Source organism: Cylas formicarius, unplaced genomic scaffold, assembly GCF_029955315.1.
Source record: "Cylas formicarius isolate icCylForm1 unplaced genomic scaffold, icCylForm1.1 PGA_scaffold_6__28_contigs__length_40554024, whole genome shotgun sequence".
Classification (NCBI taxonomy): Eukaryota; Metazoa; Arthropoda; class Insecta; order Coleoptera; family Brentidae; genus Cylas; species Cylas formicarius.
The window spans coordinates 5,943,983-5,965,426 of record NW_026844347.1 but is presented as its reverse complement, the minus strand read 5'-3'; the positions used below and the strand labels follow the sequence as shown (position 1 = coordinate 5,965,426).

Sequence of the window (21,444 nt, the reverse complement as noted above, 5' to 3'; positions counted from 1 at the left end):
ATCACAATTAATTAATTCGACAATTCATTAATTTATAATAATAAAATTCGTTTCTATCCACTTAATCTACAACTGTTTAAGTAAGAATACCCAAAGAATTACTGAAGAACGATGTTGTGATGCTTGGCGCTTTCACATAACCTAAATATGCGGCGGTGACCTAGTTCACAAAACCAAACAGTCGGGTACTCTCTTTGTCGGATCGAGCGTAATTTATTATTAATATGACAAGGCAAGATGAGACAATAATTGTCACGCATTGCGTTTTTTAGGTGAGTTAACAAATCCTATAATATTACAGTTAAATATAATACTATTCCTACTTGCATCTAACTACTTATACAACCTTTGTCATTAATTTGGTTACACTCATTCCCTGTAAGTAAACATTGATGGAAATATAAAGTTATTTTAATGCAAATAAAACTTTACATATATAGAGTAACATGAGAAACCTAAAAATGATAATATATTTCATTTCTTATTTGGATAATTGGTTTTTTCTGTGTCCGCTTTAAATTAGCTTGCTTAAAAATCTACATACATTTTAAATGAGTAGTAAATAGTAGTTAATCTTGTAGAAAATTCGTTGAACATGCAATAAAATGTACACAAACCTGCAATGTTTAAAAAATGCATTTCAATTTGAACTCCTGGTAAAGTTCCCATAGATGCAGCTATTGACTTTCTCGGCTAGTACTCTATTTCAGATATATAATATTATTTCTAAATCTTCTGGTTGCCTCCCGCGTTAGTTGTTGTGGGCTTCTTCAGAGCTAATTGAAACTGTTTTCCACTCTATTTTGTACTTGCGGTTAAGATGGGCTGATTGTTTAGAGATTACAGTAGTTAGTTAGTAGTTAGCATGACAATAGCCTGTGGAAGTTTTTTTAAAAAAAGTTATGTAATATAGGGTATTTGTTTTATACATACAAATGAGCGAAAACAAAACCAACTGGCCGGTTGAGGTAAGTTAATAATAATAATAATAATAATAATAATAATACATTTATTGTTATAACCATCAAAGTTACATAGAAATAATTACATAACCAAAGTTAAATAAGTGAAATAATGGTCAACAATAGGCCTTGTTAGGGCAGCCATGTAGAAGTTCTAGATACTGTTCAGGCCTCAATTTAACAGCGAAAATATAATAATAAAAAATTTCATAGAATTTATTTGGAAGCGCCAAGCGTAAATACACATAATTCTAAAGAAAAGACAAGAGAAGAAATGGAGGGGGAAGGAAAGGAAAGTAAAGGGGCACATGTTTTGTAGAAGAGCTTAATATTAGTGTGTACGTAACAACTGCTTTTTGAAATTATTCCTAAACGTCGAGTTGGACTGATTAATATCAAAATTAGTAATAGAGTTAATGCAAATGGCTATATTATAGGAATATGAACCATAAACACTTTACAGAATTAAACTATTCTTTCTATTAAAAAATATTCAGTATTATTGAAGAAAGATTGCCTGTTGTGAGAAGAAATAATTATTTGCTTGGTTTTACTAAGTATTTATTTAATTTATTTGGCAGTATAACAAAATAATATTATTTTAATACGTAATTCTTATTTTGTAACGTAAAAAAAGGTTTATTTTAAACAAGCTTTTCTAATTAAATAAAAATAATCATTTCATTCCGTGCATATATTAATTATTTTAAAACAATTGTATACGCACTTTTGGTTCTGAACCCCAAGTATGTTTATTTTGACACGTGATACAAAAATATTGTAACCATTTCAACAACATGAATTCATACATAATTTATTTATATAAACTTAGTCATCTTTTTCAGGCCATTAAAGACCGATATCATAGGCACTCGTCGATGCGACGCCAACGGCTTGTTAAAAGGTCTAGTAAAAATGTTGCAGTTTATCAATGCTAACAAGCGGTTATTTGTCTATGGTCGTGGCGTTTTGCACACCAGCTCCTTCGTAATTTAAACACATTAATTTAAATAAAAAAGTTATATTTAACTTCGAGATGGTAATTTTTTTAATTTGCAGGGCGAGATAGTTGGCGTTTCTCAATTTTCAGCTGTACTTACATTTTTTCTATATTTCTTGGTATCTATAGTATCAATAAAATGTCCGTGTTGAACCATTTTCAATAATAACAATGATAGTTGTTATTCTTTATTCTTTATTGCATTCTTCCACACAAGTTTTAGCTTCCAAACTTAACCTTAAATTTATTGTAAATAAATGAAATTACGAAAAGTATCATGTATCATGTAACATGTACTATATCATAACACAATATTACACTGAAAACATTAAATAAATAATTCTTGCATTTCGTATTTTTCATTTAAGTTATCTTAAATTGGGCTTCATAAACTAAATCTTAAAAAAAACTTGATGTAATTCACTATCATTTATAACAAGACATATGTTTTATTACTTCTACTTATTATAAAGGCCAGATAATAATCATTTTATAATCGTTCACATCCTGGATTTCGCACGAATCAACTTTTTTGTTCAAATATTTTGTCGTTTTTTTTAAGACCGTAAAATCAATTATTTATAACACCATAGAAAACTTTTACTTAAAGGATGTTCTAGTATGATATTTTCCAAATTATCCATAAAAATCTCGGCTAACAAAGGACTAAGTGGGTTTCCCATAACCAAACCTTCCTTAGAGATGTAAATCTGTCCATTAAATTCAAAATAATTTTGGTCTAAAGATACTATTAAGCAATCTAATAAATTTTGTTTCACCAATGGGTTAACCTGTTTCCGAGTATCAATTATTTACCCCGCATTCTTATAGTAACGTTGCGCAGAGATAAACGCTCGTCTTTCAAATTGGCATAAAAAATTTTATTGTCAAGATTTGGATTTAATTACAATTAAATGAAACACTTTTCAATGTCGGATTTTTATGTCAACTAAATATCGCTCTTCTTCGTACAAACCTCTTTTGAAAGCTGTGCAGCACTCAGTTTTTGTCGCCTATATCGCGCGATGGCAGATCTGCTGGAACCACCGACGGCGGTTCAAACGACGGCAACGGGCAAGGCGACGATGACGTCAGATTCGGAATGCAGACTATACTTTCAATAAAAATATTTCGAGAATTACCCACAGGCTTTTAAATAGTAAATATTTATATGGACAATAAAGATCCCTAATATGCACAAGCTCCACTTTTACGAAGAAGTGAGAGCAATATTATTACAAGAGATTTAGGTAATGGATTAGGAATAAAAACGATAACATCGCGGGCGTCAATTAGAGACGTTTTCGGCAAACCCACGGCCATCAGTTTTATTAGGTTCACGAATTAATAATTGCGTTGATCGACCTTAGCCATATTTTCGAGTATGAAACTTGGAATAATTATCGTTTCTATTTTAGTTAAAAAAATAGAAAATCTAATAATTTGAAGGCATGTGCACAGCTCTAGAGTTCCCAACGTGCGTTCTAAATAATTAATGCAACTTTCTCATAAAATGACATTTTGAAAAGAATCGCGCCCAAGAGTGGGGAGTGGACTAAAATGAAATGACCTTGATTACGATAATATACGCCATTTCGCAAGTAATATTATTCTCGACAATAAATAGTTAATAATGAGAAAAGATTGAACTTTTGTATTCTTTAATAAAAAATCATTGGATCTTAGGTTTTCGTTTTACCGGCACTATCATCAAACCTAGTGTGACATGTTCCAATGCCAAACCTTGTTCAAATAGTCAATCAATATATTCCCTTCACAAATTCAAGCGTTTGCTATCCTAGTCTCATTACAATATAAAAAAAACAGAAATTAATTAGTGTCCATTTGGAGTTAGTCACTAATCTAACCAGCGAATTATTTCTAGCAATATTCAAACGTTTTATGTGTAGACGCGGAAAGCCAGCATATTTTGTCTGACAATGGTAAAAGTTTCGATTTTAATTATGTTGTTAAACACTGCCTGTCGAAAAAACTTAAGTGCACCTCGCCGTTAGATACTGCTCTAGTTGACTCTGATATAGGGCTTGCCTGGCACTGAGTAGTGGGAAGTATTCGTTGCAATTCTCTATTATATTTCCTACATATACCAGTCTCGACCGTTAAGTGCTCGAACTTGTTCTTCTGCGCTTGTATTTGTGATTTGGGCTGCCAGCTACCTCTTCATCTTTATTTCTGGTGGTCTGGTGCACGCTGGTATTGAATCCCTTGCTATTGCAGTTCATTCGTGTTACATGCTGTGTCTCTTATTTGATTGGCCTGGATTCGGTCTCTTAAGGTATTCCTCTATATAGCCGTTATCTAACTAGCTGTTAAAATACAACTTTTCTTACTCCAACTTGATATTATGTACAATTTAGTACACATAACTGCATAACTTTACATACACATATATACATATAACTATAACTTTTTTTGCATTCTTCTTATCTCTCTCTAGATTACCAGTTTTTATTTCCTTTTTGTTTTTTTTTTTTCAAAGAAACTTCCACATGCTGCTGTAATTCTATTTTTCTACTACCGTCTGTAAAATACCTAATTACCCACCGATCTAGCTTGCGGGACGCGTCACTTTACTACGTCAGTTTCTTTTCCCGATGATCAGAGGCACTTCGGACATTTCCGGGATATTACCGCACGGGTTTGGGAGCAATCGGATATTTTCGGAGATATTTCCCACGCTTTGAATTTTGACGTTTGTCAATTCTGACGATCATGTCAGTGAAGGTATTCGTGTTGTTTTGCGAAAATGTATCCAAAAACTAACGGTCGTAGAAAAAGTATAGTATGCAACACGTTCGGTAAACTTTTAAACTCACTCGTTTATTAAAAACTCGCTGCGCACTTGGTGCATAATATACTATTACCAATCTTGTGGATTCCTCTTCCATCGGTTATTGATAAATTGCTGACGTTCGCCAATCATCCTGTTGGCTTCAGAGCGTAGCTGAAACTGAAACAGATTTGTAACATTCCAACCTGATCTAAACTTTGCATAGTTTTTCAACTATATCACTATATCAACTATATCACTATATCTTATAGACATTTTATTGGTAGGCTCAAGGAATATCAACATACACCAAATTATAATCGATATTATTTTAATAGATAGGTCAAAAAGTTTAAAAGAAAGATGTAAAATAAAACTTGCCAAAATCTATTGTCGAATGGAAAAAAATAATATGTTTTGATAGTTTAAAATACAAAAAAAAACAATACTATGACACTTTAATATCCGGTAAGAAGAAAAAGCAAATTGTAGAACATAATAACCATTATTACAGTGTGGATGAACCATTTGCTAAAAATGGAGTTAATTTTGTAATTCTCTATTGGACAAAAAAAACTTCTTTATTATTATTGTACATGAGAAAAAAAAATTGTTCCTTTTATTGCTACTGATTTAGCTCAACTATGGTGTTTTATATAATGTTAGTATTGAGAAATATGATTACTTTTGGTTAGAAATATGGTTCATTAATACATTTCAAATTTTACTGAGGTTGTTGTCCTAAAGAATAAAGAAGCGCTGTTAACTGAAATATACCGCGTGTCGAACGATAGAGTAAAGTAATAAGTTTTCCACGCTCTGGTATTATTAGTGTCAAAATAATATGTATCATAGGGTAGAGGTATATAAAGTGTGCACCATAAAAATATTTACAGTTATACAGGGTGCGTCCTAAAGATATGGCTGGAATACCTAGTATTTTATTTTAATTATAAATATCCTATGTTTGGGTCTAAGGGTTTAAGTTTGATAGCTTTTGAAATATACTTTGCCTTATTTTTCTTTATTCGCTATTAGATTTAAGGTTACATTCAGAGCGAGTACTAATTGCAAAGCTTTTAATTTGTCTTAATTAATGTTCCTGGTAAATACACATATTTATTCGTTTTTTTATGTTCAGCCTGAATTTTGCTGTGATAAAAAGTCTCACTGCATCACAAATGTGTCGAATTCTATTTTTCATCTTCCCTAGTGTTTGACCTCAAGACCTATAACCGATCTTTTATAAATCCTGCAAATTTAAGAAAAGCAGCGATTTGGAAATTTTATTAAAATTTATCGATAAATATTGAAGATAAGAAGGTATTGGACATATCTAGCAAAAATGGTAGGTTCTTAAATTCTGAGACACAACAAAAATTTAGTGGTAATCCATTTAAAAATGTTTTTTTTTTGTTTTGAAAATCAAATGCAGGTTGGTCTATTATAATAAACACCCTGTATCACGATTGGCTGATATTTATATATTAATTAGATTCATATTAATTTACAAACTATCAATTTTAAACGCCATGTTATCTAACACAAAATGTTTTTCAAGCCAAACTTTATTTTTATAGTTTACACTTTTTATAGCTCTACCCTGTGGCATAAATTATTTTGACACTAATAACAGCAGAGCGGAGGAAACTTACTCTACTTTATCGTTATTTGTTGACTTCCTGTTTGCTTTCTGAGTAGATATATATGAATATGAATAATTAGGAATGAGAATGTTACCGTTTCTCAGTGAGGGTTGGGATTTTCATTCCATTCGCTGCTCAATGCATTTAAATTTAAATAAAACCCGCCTACAATTAGGCGACATGTCATCTTTCATTGCCTCTACAAAACCTGGTGTCTTCCGGATGTAAGTTGGCAAGAATTCAATTGACAAAAAGACTAATAAAGCAATGTATGAAAACCGGTAGAGAAACAAATACAGAATGTTGCGTTGAGTATAAAATTATTTTTAGTTCCACAAAAAACCTAAACAGAGTGAATGCCGTTTTCTTAGAAAAGAGGAAATTCGTCGATATCTACCTACTAAGGTTTTTAAATAATGACGTTTAATCGAAAGATTGTATACAGCACGTGTTATTTATACCGACCGATTAATCTTCTTGAAATATTTAAACCGGCACTAAAAATTTATTAGCAACAAAATTAACGGACAAGATCCCATAAAGTGTGCAGAAAAAATAACTCAATGAGGCTGACTGAGTTTATAATTAATCGGAGCGATCGGTATACTATAAATTTAATCCATGTGTTTTCCATTGCGAAATAGTACAAGCGATGTTTATATGACTTAATATTGTATTTATTTTTAGAGGGTTAATTAAATCCATTCGTTTATGTATACGTATACATTTTTTCAAAAAAAAAAAAAAAACGGAAAACAGGAGGCGAAAGTTCGCGCAGCAATGTTGAAGTTAGGGCTTATTTTCACTGGAAGTCCGTATACAGGGCCAAGCTATCCGACCTGATAAATAAAATGTAGTTTTGCAGGTGTCGTTGTGTACTTTACCATAGCTTATCGAGTAATCTACATGCCCATGTACGTGAAAAAGCGGTCGTGTTTCATGAACTTGGTGGTGGTGGTAGTGTAAAGGTCGATGTATAGTTGTACATTTGAACTGGGCAGGATATTACAACAACAAAAGCGTCGGTTCCTACGTACTAGCTATGTCACAACCTTTTCGAGTTATAACCTTGAATATGTCGCCTGGTAAGCATTCTTATTTAGCTTGTTTGTAATCAAAAATATCAATACTACACTATCAACACTACACTGTTGGCCCCGTCCCCGTAATAGTGTTTGATCGAAAGAGCGAAACGTCAAATTTTGGACTCGTATTTTGATATTAAATTGTTTTATTCAAAATGTCAAAATTTCGAAAATGTTGTTAAAATAACAATTTTGGAAACAGTAGGTGTGTTAATACCTTGCTTGTTTAAGTTTTGGTTAATATTGGCCTAAAAATTAGGTGGCTTGAAACCAACGTTACGCCGCTGATATAATGAACCTAAATTGGATCTATACTCATTATTCACCGTGGCGCGATGAATACCTATTGTTCCAGTTAAATATTTTTAGTATTGAACGAAACTGCGGTATAATAAGTACTTTTATTGCAAAACCGTTTCAGATAAAAACGTAATACTTTACGTCATAGTCATAATCGAATTTGTATACGTTCGCAACTGATATCTTATGGAAAGAAGAAACTACTGATATTGGGTTTTACTTTTTAATTCTGTCTCCTACAAAATTTCTTCACCCAAAATTAAGAGTATATTTGTATATTTGTGAAAGATTGTTTGTCCGTCCTCTCTTTTTTTTTCTTTTAGTTTGTCGCATTGAAAAATTGATCTGCTGAATCGGCTTGAAGAAGGTTGTTTTACAGAAATTTTTTATTGAATACAATGAAAATCGAACTAAAAAATTAATTTTGAAACGGTTTCGGTTTCGATAGTAACGAAATGCACAGAGCGAAATATTTTGGCAATTGATGATTCCTCGTAAAAATTTTATATTTTGTCGATGGTACATGGGGTTTAAAAAAATATTCTACGGAACAGGTCCCGAAAATGAATTTTAAAATTTCTCTACACAAAAGATCATTGTCCCGCCTCCGATTTATAACAGTCAATATAGAAAAATAGTAGTTTACGTAAAATATCGAGAGAACTGTTGTACTTCTGAGCCATGTCAATATTTGCTTTCCAAAAGGCGTTGTTTTCTTATCGACTTAACTAATAAAATGGTTCATTAGGATCAAATGTACAGATACACGTAAACGCAAAGCAAAAGTCATTTTTTGTTGCATTGTTCGTAAAATGGATGGTAAAGAATTGTATCCCTTCTTATGTCACTTTTTTCCTTGTTAAAATCGACATTATGGCTGCTAGACATCAGGTTTTGAATGTTAAAAAATCTAATAATTGCAACGAGACATAACGTTGGTGTCACTGCTAAAGGAGTTATGCATGGATGTGTATGCCTTGTCACCCGTTCCTTCGATCGCCAGTAGTTGCGTACTTTAGACAATACTCGGGAGCAGCTATATATATATATATATATATATATATATATATATATATATATATATATATATATATATATATATATATATATATATATATTTTAAATAAAACATATTTACTTTATTTTAATTAATTTCATGGTAAAATAGATATGTACTCTTGTTTGTTGTTTTGTGATTTGAACCCACAGAAAGATCTGAAAAAAATAGACATTAATCCGGACATCTAGTGCATAATCGGGAATTTAATCCGAACGCTGCCTTCAAAATTTCCTTTGCCGTTTCATAGTTCATATCGCCGGAACCACTACAGATGCGGTACGAAAGATTCTTATACTACATAACAGCGCTTTATAATGTCAACGCGATGCAAAAACCTTAGTGCCATTTCTTCTAATCAGTGCATCACCAGCGGTGCGTAGCAAATGTAAAACAGTTGGCGCTATTGTTCCCACCATCTAATAGAGCATACGTTTATTCTAAAAATGCCGAGTTCCTTATCTGGTGATCATGCAGTACTTGTTGTTACCGCTTTATTACTACAAAATGATAAACCCTTAGCTATATAGTTACTACATATATAGAAACCTTGTCTATGGTGATAATGCAGGCACTTTTGAAAAGCCAGATCAAAAAATTTTGAGAGAGAGTTCAACAGTTTGGATGATGCACTCTTACTACATAATTTGCGAATATCCCATTGGATTTCCAGCGAACAACGAGCAACAATGTACGAAATTTAGGGGCATGTACATTTTGTACGAAAATGTTATAGTCGCCTGACGTTTAATAGTTTGGCTAGTTTTAAGTCTTAAATCAGTTAAATCCGTGTTTGTAGAAACGGTGGTTCTTTGTTTTATATTCACGCACGACAATCGTACAAGCATGTTATTTATATATTTGCCAGTATTTTCGATGTAAATGAAAATGAACCTATGCAAGTATATTAACCAGCACAGAAATACTTGAATCAGTATTGTGAATCCGACTTTACCTTCGTTTTAACATAATTATACAGTCATTATTCGTGCATAATGTATCACTTTCAAACATCAGCAACCTGTGTAACCTGTTACTGAATGGATTGTAGAATTTATATTATCCTCTATGACATTGACATTGTTTGACATTGTTTTTTCTCTGCAGTCAAAGTTGTTTTCATAGTTCAAAGAAAACCCATTAGTGGATAGCGCATGAAGTACATCTTGCATTTCCTTGCCTCCTCAATGCCTATTGAGGCACCAGCACATCAACAAGGTAAACGAAGGCTTTTATTCTGGTGTAACAAATGCCGTGATGTGTTTTGATTTTTCTTCAATTTGCATTTGCTAGAAGCCGAACTAGTTTAGTAAAGTATTTTGCATGGCAGAGCGCATTGAGCTGATCTTGAATATGCGCAGCGAGTCTTTAACGAATCTCTTGTTCACTTGCATACCTACGGACATTCGAACTTAGCCATTCTTTTTTTTATGGTAGAACTATAGGGATTGCATATTCTGATCGACTTTTAGGAATAATACCCGTACGTCAAAGGTCATTATCTATTGTCTTAACTTCAACTCTTTCTGATATGCCAACCTAAGAGGTTGATTGGCCACTGGAGTAGTGTCCTTTAAGTTTAAGACCTTTCTATTCGTAACTTTAAGTTCTCTTTTAAGTCCAATTAATCACAATATTGTCTACACTTTTTGAAGTCATTACGTTCGAAATATTGAGCAGGTTATGGTGTAATTCGAGCCCAGAAATTGTTTCTTTTTTATTCGTAAACAAGGTCGACTGATGATATCCCACTCAATAATTAGGTCAATGTTCCCTTTACTAACAATAGTCGGTACGACTGCATGTGTAATATCCAAACTCAAAGTCGGCATAACAGTGATGGGTTCCTAATCCCGAGAAAGCACGGACCTTATCGTCTGTTTTGATTATCGCATTTAATGTTTTTGCTACAGAATGTTTTATAATAGATTCATAGGCACCACTATCAATCAAATAAGAAAAAGAAGGAGCAGTATTTTTGCACAATAACGTCGCTGTTGGGGTTGCGTTCAAATGGCGTTATTTTTTTTTTAATAAAAATGACTTTTGTGTATATACATCGAAGTTTTTTAGTCCCATAACCGCATAAAGAATCACAATCACGACTGTGCAAGGTAGCAGCTTTAAATGATCGAGCCCGGGGTTTTTCTTTATTAGGAAGCGCAGTGATGAGGTCAGCACAGAAATTTTCTCAAGTTCGGCGGATCGGTCGCCATTCGCAACAGTATTGTTAACCTCGATTTTTCAAAGCCTCGCCAACTTTAGCGATCATCAAATTATCGCTGACGTTTAATTCGTCTTTTAATTTCGTACCGTCTTCTCTACTCACGTTAATTTGGATAATGTTAACGCTTGCTTACTTGATCGAACTGCTACGGGAAGATTGGGCGTTGGCGTTTTCTGTGAATGTGACGATGACATCATCGCCATCTTTATTTGTTTATTTGATGTTGTTGGGAGCGACTAAATTAATTACAGTTTCTTACCACTGCACTGTACTTTTCGAAAGTTCAGGAATAGACTAGACACTAGGTGACACATTATCTCCATTCCGTCATTTTTCACTAATACTTCGTATTGCTTTTGCAACACTGGACAAGGAACAATCCCACTTCTGATGTGATTTTTTTGGGAGGGTGGGGCATAAGGGTGTCAACCCTGAATAAAACTCTCCCCAAAAACCAAAGCACTTTTCAATTTGAACACCTATTACATTATTGGTTGCTTTCGGCTCTTCGCTGTACGTCGTATCGCCGTTCAAGAATGAAATGGTTGTAATTATAGAGTTATTTTAAAAACCTATCTCCAAATTTAGCAATTGAAATATTTTACTCCTTCGTGACCCGTCCCTGTAAGTGTTCGAAGGACTCGGACGGATACCGGGGGACGAAGCTAGATCATAGGCGCCGCCTCTCGGGAAGATGACTAAAAAGTTTGCACCCTTCTTGTCCATATAAAAGCGGAGTGACGTGTTCGCTTGACTCATTTAAAAAAAAAGTCAATATAAATAGAGACGTTATATACATTATTCGTCATGTGAATAGTGAATAGTACTGTAAATAGTTAGTGCCTCTGTTATTTTTGAACGAATAAATTTTAAAATCCGCCAAGTTTTTCGCAAAATCTCCGTTGGATGAACAATTTTTATCCATTCAAAAACGTAACAATCATATCTCTTATTGCATACGTTAGTCGTTCATATTCATCAATCCTGAAATTATTTACAGAATAATGTTTCTGAAGCAAATTGATTTCACGGGGAAATTCTGGCACTGATCAAACGCGACGTTTAAAATGTTAAAATAAACAAACTGATATTTTAAAAGCTATCTTGCGTAATTGTGCGGTCTGTTCTTATTTAGGGTAACGTAACGTCAAACAATATCACAATACATTCGGTCCATTCAGTGCGAAACGTGTTGATATTTTCACGCTTTGCGGAGGATTATTCGAGTACCAAGCGATTATAAGATTTAAACATTTTTTTAGTAGAGGTTCTGAAAAATTGATTAAATGTTTGAATGTTTACTCGTTCTATTCGTTCATGACAAAGTCTTGTAAACAACATTTTCATTTAATTTTAACGTTTTTCGCTTTAAGGTGTGAAAAAATAAGCAGACATTTTTTTAGGAATATTATCTATAGACTTTCAATAATCCTGGTACTCATCGCGTTAATCAACAGCCGGAATTCTCAAGATAAAAAGGCGTATGTTTGTTTCTACAAAACCTCACCAAAGTCACCAAAATAGATGGATTTTAAACAAAAGTTATGTTTTTTTAACTTCACCGGGCGTTCCTTCGAACTAGAGAAATAGATAAACGGATTTAGATCTTTGTTAATTTTGCTGAGCAGAAGTAACCTTGCTTAGTAAACTACAAAAAATGTACAATAGTAAATGAACCATCTCCAATAAGGGGAAGGGTTTGCACGGCAAATATATTATGACTATTACACAGATCTGTGGGATAAATCACTTAAGCAAAAAACAAAAATTCAAGACGTTGAAATTACCACTGACATTCAGAGTCATGCATTCATTCATGGAAAATTTATAGCAAAAAGAGACCAAGTAAAATTTAGAAAAATTTGCATTTGCAATTTTTATCTAAAGTAGATGCGTGTCCATTGCGTATGTATTTCCAGACTGTGCAAGATAGTTTTGGTGTTTTCTTAATTTTATTTTGTGTTAAGGGAAGTACATGGTGTGCAGGCTACAGGCGTTGTTTATCACTTGTTGGAAATTCTAAGGCAGTTTAATTATGAGCCTCATTAATTTAATATATTATCTAGCTAAATGGAAATTAAATAGTTCTTGCTTTTGACGAATGTTGTTTTGTCTTGGTTAACTTACTCACAGGCTCTTTTTCGATATAAGATACTGAATATGTAAATTACGTATGATAATAACTTTATTAATTTTTGTTTTTCCGAGAACAACTCTAAGAAAATCGCAAACACACGGTTTTAGAAATATTCTGCACCTAATCAAGTTAAAAGCTTAACAGATTGAATACCGGCCGTACGCAAGAGCGCATAAATGTGATGGCGTTCGTAATTCTCAGAAAAATTTTATGACTCGAATTAGGTCAGCGATGTTGCCCAGAACATTGCGTTTGATTCACAACAATGCTCTCTATTCTTTCCGACAAATAACAAGTCAACAATTTTGGAAGATGGCCTTATTGAGGTCAGACAATGTGATTTTCGCCCCCGGAAGGCACAGACCACAACCCGCAATACTGCTCCTATTGCTGATTTTTTAGAGATAAAACCAAACGTTTTGTTTTATTTGTTGAAACCATTGGTACGGCTGTAGAAGTTTGTTTTTGTCTCTTTTATGCTATGAGGATAATATAATGATGATGATGATGATAATTAATATGATAAAAATTATTATAAAGCTACTTGAGCTATTTGTTCACACCAATTTTTTTAACGAAATATTTTATTCGTTTTAACACGCTACGCTTGGTCTTCAGTCTTTATTGATGATGATGATAATAATATTGCTTTCTCTATCACGTTATATTTAGGTCGAGGTATAGATGAACAACAACCAGTTCGGTTTTAAAGTGGTTCCTATCAAGGAAGTCAGAATGTTGTCTAAGTAAGGTTTAATAGATTCTGTCATTCTAATACAGTCTGAGAATGTTACTATATATTAGACCATAATTATCTAAAATGCACAAAAATGAATTTGTTTTATCCTTTGAATCCTTGTCAAAGTCAAAATCATCAATAGTCCACTGATCCTGCGTGCTAAAAGTATCACTGGAAGGTAGAGTTGTGGGATTGACCGGTCAAATTTTTTTGTCAATTGACTAGTCGATTGACTGGTCAATTGGCCGAAATATTTTTACAAATAGCAGAAAATTTATATTTATTTATATTGTGCGTTACGTCGCCGCTGCATTATTTTGGGACCAAATGGAATCGATATTACTATTGCGATTCCCCAAATCGCTAATTCTCGTATTCAGAGATTTCTTGTAGACGTTGAAATAGGTAAACTAGACATGCCAAACGCATAATAAAATATTATAAAATACATATTATTATTAAATAATGATATATAATAACCTATTTTAATATTTAAAAAAAAATTGACTAGTCAATTATGAAGTGGTCAATTGTTAAAAAAATTACACAGGATTGCCTCTTCTGTAATTACGAAGAAATACATTTGTTTCATTTATTGTTATTGACGAGTCGAAAGTATAGCTACCAGCATCGGAAAATATAAACTGGTGGTGACTCCTAGCATCATAAATAGCTTCCCATATACCATACTTTTTTTATACGACCATTAATTTTTAGAGTAGTTTTTGCAAAACATATTAAGTAACGTATGATGTGATTTTAAGAACCGACAACCGCAATAGCATGTCTAAAATCTACCGAAAACATCCGATCGTTTCCAAACCCGTGACTAAAATACCGGACATGGCCAAACTGACTCTTCCCGGGTAACGCAGCATTTGTGTTTATATCATATTGCAATTAAGAGAAAATCTTTTTATAACAAAAATTTATAATATTTAGTTATAATCACAAATGATAATATTGTAATTTTTATTCACACATTGCAATCTGATCCTCAAAGTAATTTAAGAATGAGTCCAGATGTCTTTTAGAAAACTTATTGTAGTATGCCGTATAACAACATAATTGCCAAAATAATGACAAAAACAATAAAAATATCAGTACGATGCGAAGTCATAAAGTTTAACGGTAACCAAAAGCTTGTCTGTGAGAAATAGGTTCTCATTGTTTCTATATCGTGTTGCGCAAAATGCATTATAGAGGACAACCGTAAAGAATTACGTAATTTCCGTTTAATATCACGTCTGCTGTTTTTCTCTGTCTTACTCTCTGTGTCAGAATGAAAAACCAGCGCGAACTACTAATGCGAACTGTGATATTTTGAATATTATGTGCCTGCCGTCCTGTATTAACCATAACTAAGATGGGGTTATGGTCTTAAAACAGTGGTTTATTGATATGGGTATCAGTCTAGGTGACTCGATACTGGTTTTAAGTTTAGAATTAATTTGTGCGGTTATGTCCAAGTAATATTGTTTTAAATTCGTGAAATCGGCCATATTATCTCACAAATTTAAAGTGAGTAGCGTGGGGTCTGCGCCACAAATGCCAGCTGCAAGGAAGTTAGCTAGCTCCGATAGTCCCTTCACATTCGCGGAAAATGAAACGGATGAAACAGATTTTTTTACATTGTTGCAGAACACCTGGGCAAAAAAAAATTCATGTCGAAAACCCTGACATATTAAATGGCAAAAATTAATTCTTGTTCTTCTCAAAAATCTTCCAGAGAACGTAGGCATCTGGTCAAATGTGCAAAACATTGATGGGCTAATATTGTTTTTTGTCAATGATAGCTTTAAGCGTATTTTCCATATGAATGGTCAACTTCAATGGACTGGCCAAAAGCATCAAAAACTCATATCACAACGATTTTTCTTAAGTGTTCTGGAGCAATCACAGGGACTAAATTTTGGAAATTTGTTTTCAAACGCATTTTGTGTATGAAAGTCACGAATGACTGTGAGGGTGAAAATTGAAGCCGCTCATTTTTAGCTTTTTAGTGTTCCGGAACAACCAGGGCTAAATTTGGTGACTTTGGTTCTGAACGTGTTCAACGAAGTGATTTGAGAAATGATAATTAAGGCGAAAGCCGCTGTAATTAGCGAGATTCGCTATAGTTTTGAAAGAATTGTGGGAAAGTTGCCCATGATTTTGAAAATATTAAAGCCATTATGTGCCTGCGTGTTGTATTGTATATTTGCTTTATAATATCGAGTTTGGTGGTCGTGCAATCATAACTGGAACGGAGCTAGGGCCTGCCTCAAAGCAGTTGCTGATATATATAGATATATGTATGTATGTGTGTGTATAGGTTATTTCCAAATATTATTGTATTGTATTTTACAGATCGTAATTTAAATACTAGGATTAATGTATTTTTAAAAATTTTTGTCATCGAGCTCTCGCTATGACTATGAACAATTAATATTTTTGTTCATAATCCGGCTATGAACTTAAACCTTTTCTCCTAACTCGTCGTATTATGTGTGAGTTGCTCTGGAAAAATTACGTGCAATTGGTGTTTTGTTTCCCATAAAAATATGACCTGATTAATTTACAGACCGTTGGATCAAGAAGCGGTAGATGTTCAATGGCAACGTTACCACACAAATGTTTCGAATTACCCGTACAGTTACGATCGTCGCCGCATAATCCGCAATGGAACCCAGTAGAGCGTTGTTTATCATATTTCAACTTTTGTGACTGGAGACGGTTCTTCCAGAACATGATTTTAAGGTTTTCAGTTCAGCTCACAACGGCGGAATTGTAGTGCGAGTGTCATTGTCCGTTAAACTCGAGTAATCGCCGTTTATTTTGTTAGGACAAGTTACGTATCGAAAATGGCGAAACAACGGTTTAACTTTTTCTGTACTTCATCATTTGCCGAATTCCCAAATTATGGACATCCTGGTTGATTACAAGTACTTTTGTTTTGCAAGTTACTCTTGTAGATTAAAAAAAGTCCAAATACTAAATAACATGATATAGGCCAAAATGTAAAATTCTTATTTTTCGAGCCATAGGTATGACGATAGTTTTTCGTAATCTAAAATAGACAATTTTTATTAGCAATCTTTTTATTAAAAAAAATACGCTATTGAATTCAGAACTGAAAATTGAAAAACTCACTAAGCTAACGGTCACAACAGAGTACCGTCGACAGATAACCGTGTTGCTTGCTGTTTTTCTATACTTTTCTAAAATAATAAAATTAAAAAAAAAGAGTATGACATTATCTTTAGGGTAAAACTACATGGTATTTTTATACAGGATACCCCGTTCAAGTCTGACGCGTTTTGTACCTAAATAATAACATTTTAACCAAAATGGATATTGACGCGTGGTTTTCGCGTTAAATGAAATTTAAGTTTTTTCAAAAACAGTTTTTATTTCAAACATAAAATTACAGGCTATGTCAATAGGTGTTCGAATTTTCCATACCCTGCATAATTATAGACCTGCTTACTCTTTGACTTCAATAAATAAAAATAAATTTTAATTTTAAATTTAAATTTTAAAAGGCCAATGAACACGCAACCTTGTGAAATTAAAAATTACAAAACTTACCCTAGTGTCATAGTCTTAAACTCAGTCTGGTGGCGTAGGCCAGTTCTGCTCACTGGCCTAGTTTGAGCATTTTCTTCTGTTTTATCGATTCTGTTTAATTTTCAAAAATTTTCGATGGTCTGCCTAAAGAGATTTGATCGTGGGTGTTAGACAATAGTCAGCGGCTAGGAATAGTTTTTCATTGCGATGACACACTACTTAAGTGCACTTAACTGTAGGTTGAAATATTCCTCCCAAAACTTTCGTGTTCTTTGCATTTGCCGAATATAGCACGCATAGAGATATCCTCGCTGAAGCCAACCAATCCACACCAATTACGAACAAATGGAACTAATATATTAAATGTATATTATAATATATCATGCAAATTAGGATACAAGAAAAAAAACATACATTCAAATGGCGAAATTAACACTGTATTGACAGCGAGTTTACTGCTGTTTACAATATTGCTCAAAACATATTTCTATAACTATTGTGGGGTCCAAAAAGCGAATTATTTTTTATAAGTTAAAAAGTCTCTGATGTAAAACATTCTTTTTGTCTGTTGAATGAGAAATTTGTAGGAGGATTCTTTGGATGTCTAAATCTTCTCCTGCATTTCTGATGAAAGGCTGGAGATTAGCGTCCCAATATACACTAGAAGATTTATTACGTTAGCGTCATTAGAGGTTACAGGTGTCAGTAAATTTCGTCCGGCTTTCAGTTTTGAACCATAATTTATGAAATTATTTTATAATCGTCCAAACTTCATCTTCAAAAACAAAAAGTTCAACAAGATTTCAATAGAGTAAGCACCCTCCATTATTTTGGACATTTTTATAATTACGAATGTGCTCTCAGTTCGATCATTTAACCATTACTGAATGTCAGGAATGTCAGGAATTATCACCGATCTTTTTTTATATAAAATATACAGAAAACTAAATATCCCCTTTTTCTGCAAAATAGGTACCTTACTCTAAAAATAATAACAGTTATGTTATTAACAATAATGATACTTTTGGTAACAAAAATTAAATACTAGAAATACTATACTATAAATTTTACGAAATCCTTAATAGGTATAGGAACGTGACTTATCATTTGTTCAGGTTTTTAATTATTTTCCGAAATAAGTGTTCAAATTTGAAAAAAAAAATATTTCTTTTTCCAGTTCGGTTTTTTCGGTGGGTATTGTAGAGTGAATTGATCTACACGAAACCTCCGTAAAGTATACCCCATATTTCAATTCACTACGAATGGGTATAATAAAACCATCCACCTTGTGAACTTTTACCACACTCCTGCAGTATTTTCCGTCCTTAGGTGATTTAAATAGTTGTTCATATTAATGCATTTTACGGTGCCCTCATCGGTGTGTTTTCTTTTTAAAAAAGCACAGCAATAAATAAGTGCGATCTATATATAGCCTTGATTTCAGTTGCCCGATTCGTTTCGTCGGGTTCCCACAAAAAGAAACGACGGGTTCCGTTTTTTATAACCGGCGCGTTAATTGGCGAACTGAGGCAAACTTAATACAGGTGTAATTTATATTTGCCCTATTAGATACGTATAACATGCACCTTGGTAATTCTCTCGGTAGAACAGGAACAAATTATTAAGCAGAATACTACGCCGCGCCGTACCGCTGCATGCCTTCACTTAGTTTAGGTTTATTTATCAAATTATAGACCAACTCTTAATTATTTATTGGCCATAATACTGACAGAATACTGACAGGTGACAGAAAAGTGAAACATAATTTTTAAACTGTTTCAAATAGGGATTTATGAATTTGGTTATAATATAGGTTAAATGTGCAATTTTTTGATAATATGGCATCGCATGGCATAGCTCAGCTAGAAGTGTTTAATAGGGCTAATAGCCTAGGCCTAGATCGGCAACACTAAACAAACTAAAACAAATTGAGGAGTTCTGATATTTATTATTTATTGTTCATTCGTTTCACGGTTATTAACCGACATATTGTTTGCGGTGTGACTAATATCCAACAAGCTATCTTTAATGGGTTTTGGTTAGTTTTGTTTGTCAAGTTAACTTAACTTAGCATAATTTCTGTAAAGTAGTGCTTGCCCCCTCTATTGCCCAATATTTACAATATGAAATTTTAATAGAACTTTTTTCATTTTTGTTTAATATTTTTAAGTTTCTAAAATTAATATAGCCAAGAGGATGGCAGAGATATTTCATTTCAGTCTCACCGGGTAAAAACATTCTCGAACTCAACAGAAGTTGTAGTGGGACCAACGCTGCAAGGTGGTAACGTTCAGCATAAAAAAATATTCTCTTCTTTGAGAAAGATTATATTTCGGTGTTTAGTTAATTACTTGTATATAGTTATATATGTAGTGAGTGTTTTTAATCACCGTATAATAATAGTAAATATTTAAGTAAATATAACAACTTTTTTTATTGTTTAAAAAAAATATCATATCCCTTCAGAATTTTTTAGCCTGAATTTTAAGCAATAGTTGCAGTTGCAGTATAACCCTATATTGATTCTATATTTATAACTCTGGTTTCATAATTGTGCACCTGGTTAGAAATTGTCTAATTGTCTATTTAAATATATATTTGTGTTTTGATGTTCATTCAAGATAGATTTCAATATAAGTTTATATTTTTCAATTTGGAGTACTTCTTATTAATTAATTTTATCATTTGTCATTAATCCTAAATATTTAAATTAACTAAATTTCTCTAGGTTTACATTGTTGATTTGAATATTTAGCCTATTTGAGTATAAGCAATCAAAATTAGGACTTGGTCACCTCTCGCATAACTGGAAATGGATTTTTTTTTATTATGGTTGGACTCTAATTTAACTATATAATAACGCAAAAGAAGTCATATTGTTGCCTTAGAACATTTTTTTTTGTGTTATGTCAGAAAACGCCCTCTGGTGGTAAGGTAGTACTCGCAATCACTTCACTCATAGCATGAAAAGACTCTTAGGTTTAGAGTTAAACAAGAAATATAAGAAAAGTTTGCAGGAAACTGGCTTGAAAAATCCGGATGGCAATTACATTCTCTCGGACATTTCAGAAAATCCAATATAGTTTCCAGCATTTTCACTTTTCCGATTTACTTTTTTTTTTCAAATATCTGGGACAGTACCTCGTTGACTTTACTGGTATAACCGGAGTAATAACATACGATCTTTTATTTTTACCACTGGTTGTGGCTAATCCTAACTTCCTCGTATATGCCAGACAAATTCTTGATTATCACGTAATAAAACACAGGAAATCAACTAGAATTAACAAAAGACGCGTAAGAAACTGTCCGTGTCTTCGCTTAAGGCCAAAGGATATTCGGCACCTTTTATTCCTACCGCATACGGTGGCTCTGTTATGAAGCCTAACAATTTGTTTTTGCTTTTACCTATCAAATCTTATTGTTCATTAATCAGTCCTCCCCATTCATAATAAAGAGAGGGGCGTTTGCTGCGTTCGATTCAAAGCCATCCCGATTCAAGGGAATGAATGGCCAGTGACGTGTATATTTCCTGCACCAGTATGAAAACCGATTACGTTAAAACAATATTACTTTCTGTTTCAGTGATTTGAGGCCGCAGAACACCGAAAAGAGCCAAGAGAGATTGCGGCTAAGATTGTACGAAGCTTATGCATGGGGAATGCCATTTCTTATTGTATTCATTGGAGCTATATCCGACCTAGCTTGTATTGGCAGCGATTGCGCTTTTTTGAGGCCTAGATTTGCCGAAAATAAATGCTGGTTCTTTGGTAAGTCGATTAATTCTCAAATAAAATCAAATCAAATTGTTTTCATTTCATGTTATTTGTTTGTCCAATATAGTGTGCAGGAATTTGTGTAGTCTATAAATAAAGTTTTATTAAGCGCAATCAAATCAAATCAAATGAATATTGTAAAAATAAAATAAATCTTTTCGTTATTAGGAATAAT

General features: G+C 33.0%; 1 protein-coding gene across 1 annotated transcript in view; it reads left to right on the top strand.

Moving 5' to 3' along the window:
* The window catches only part of LOC132703318 (probable G-protein coupled receptor Mth-like 1), a 107,717-nt gene that overhangs the window by 66,042 nt on the left and 20,231 nt on the right, over window positions 1–21,444 (top strand). The window contains exon 4 of the mRNA XM_060672492.1: window positions 21,079–21,263. Coding sequence (XP_060528475.1) covers window positions 21,079–21,263 — 185 coding nt within the window. The remainder of the gene's footprint in view (window positions 1–21,078; window positions 21,264–21,444) is intronic.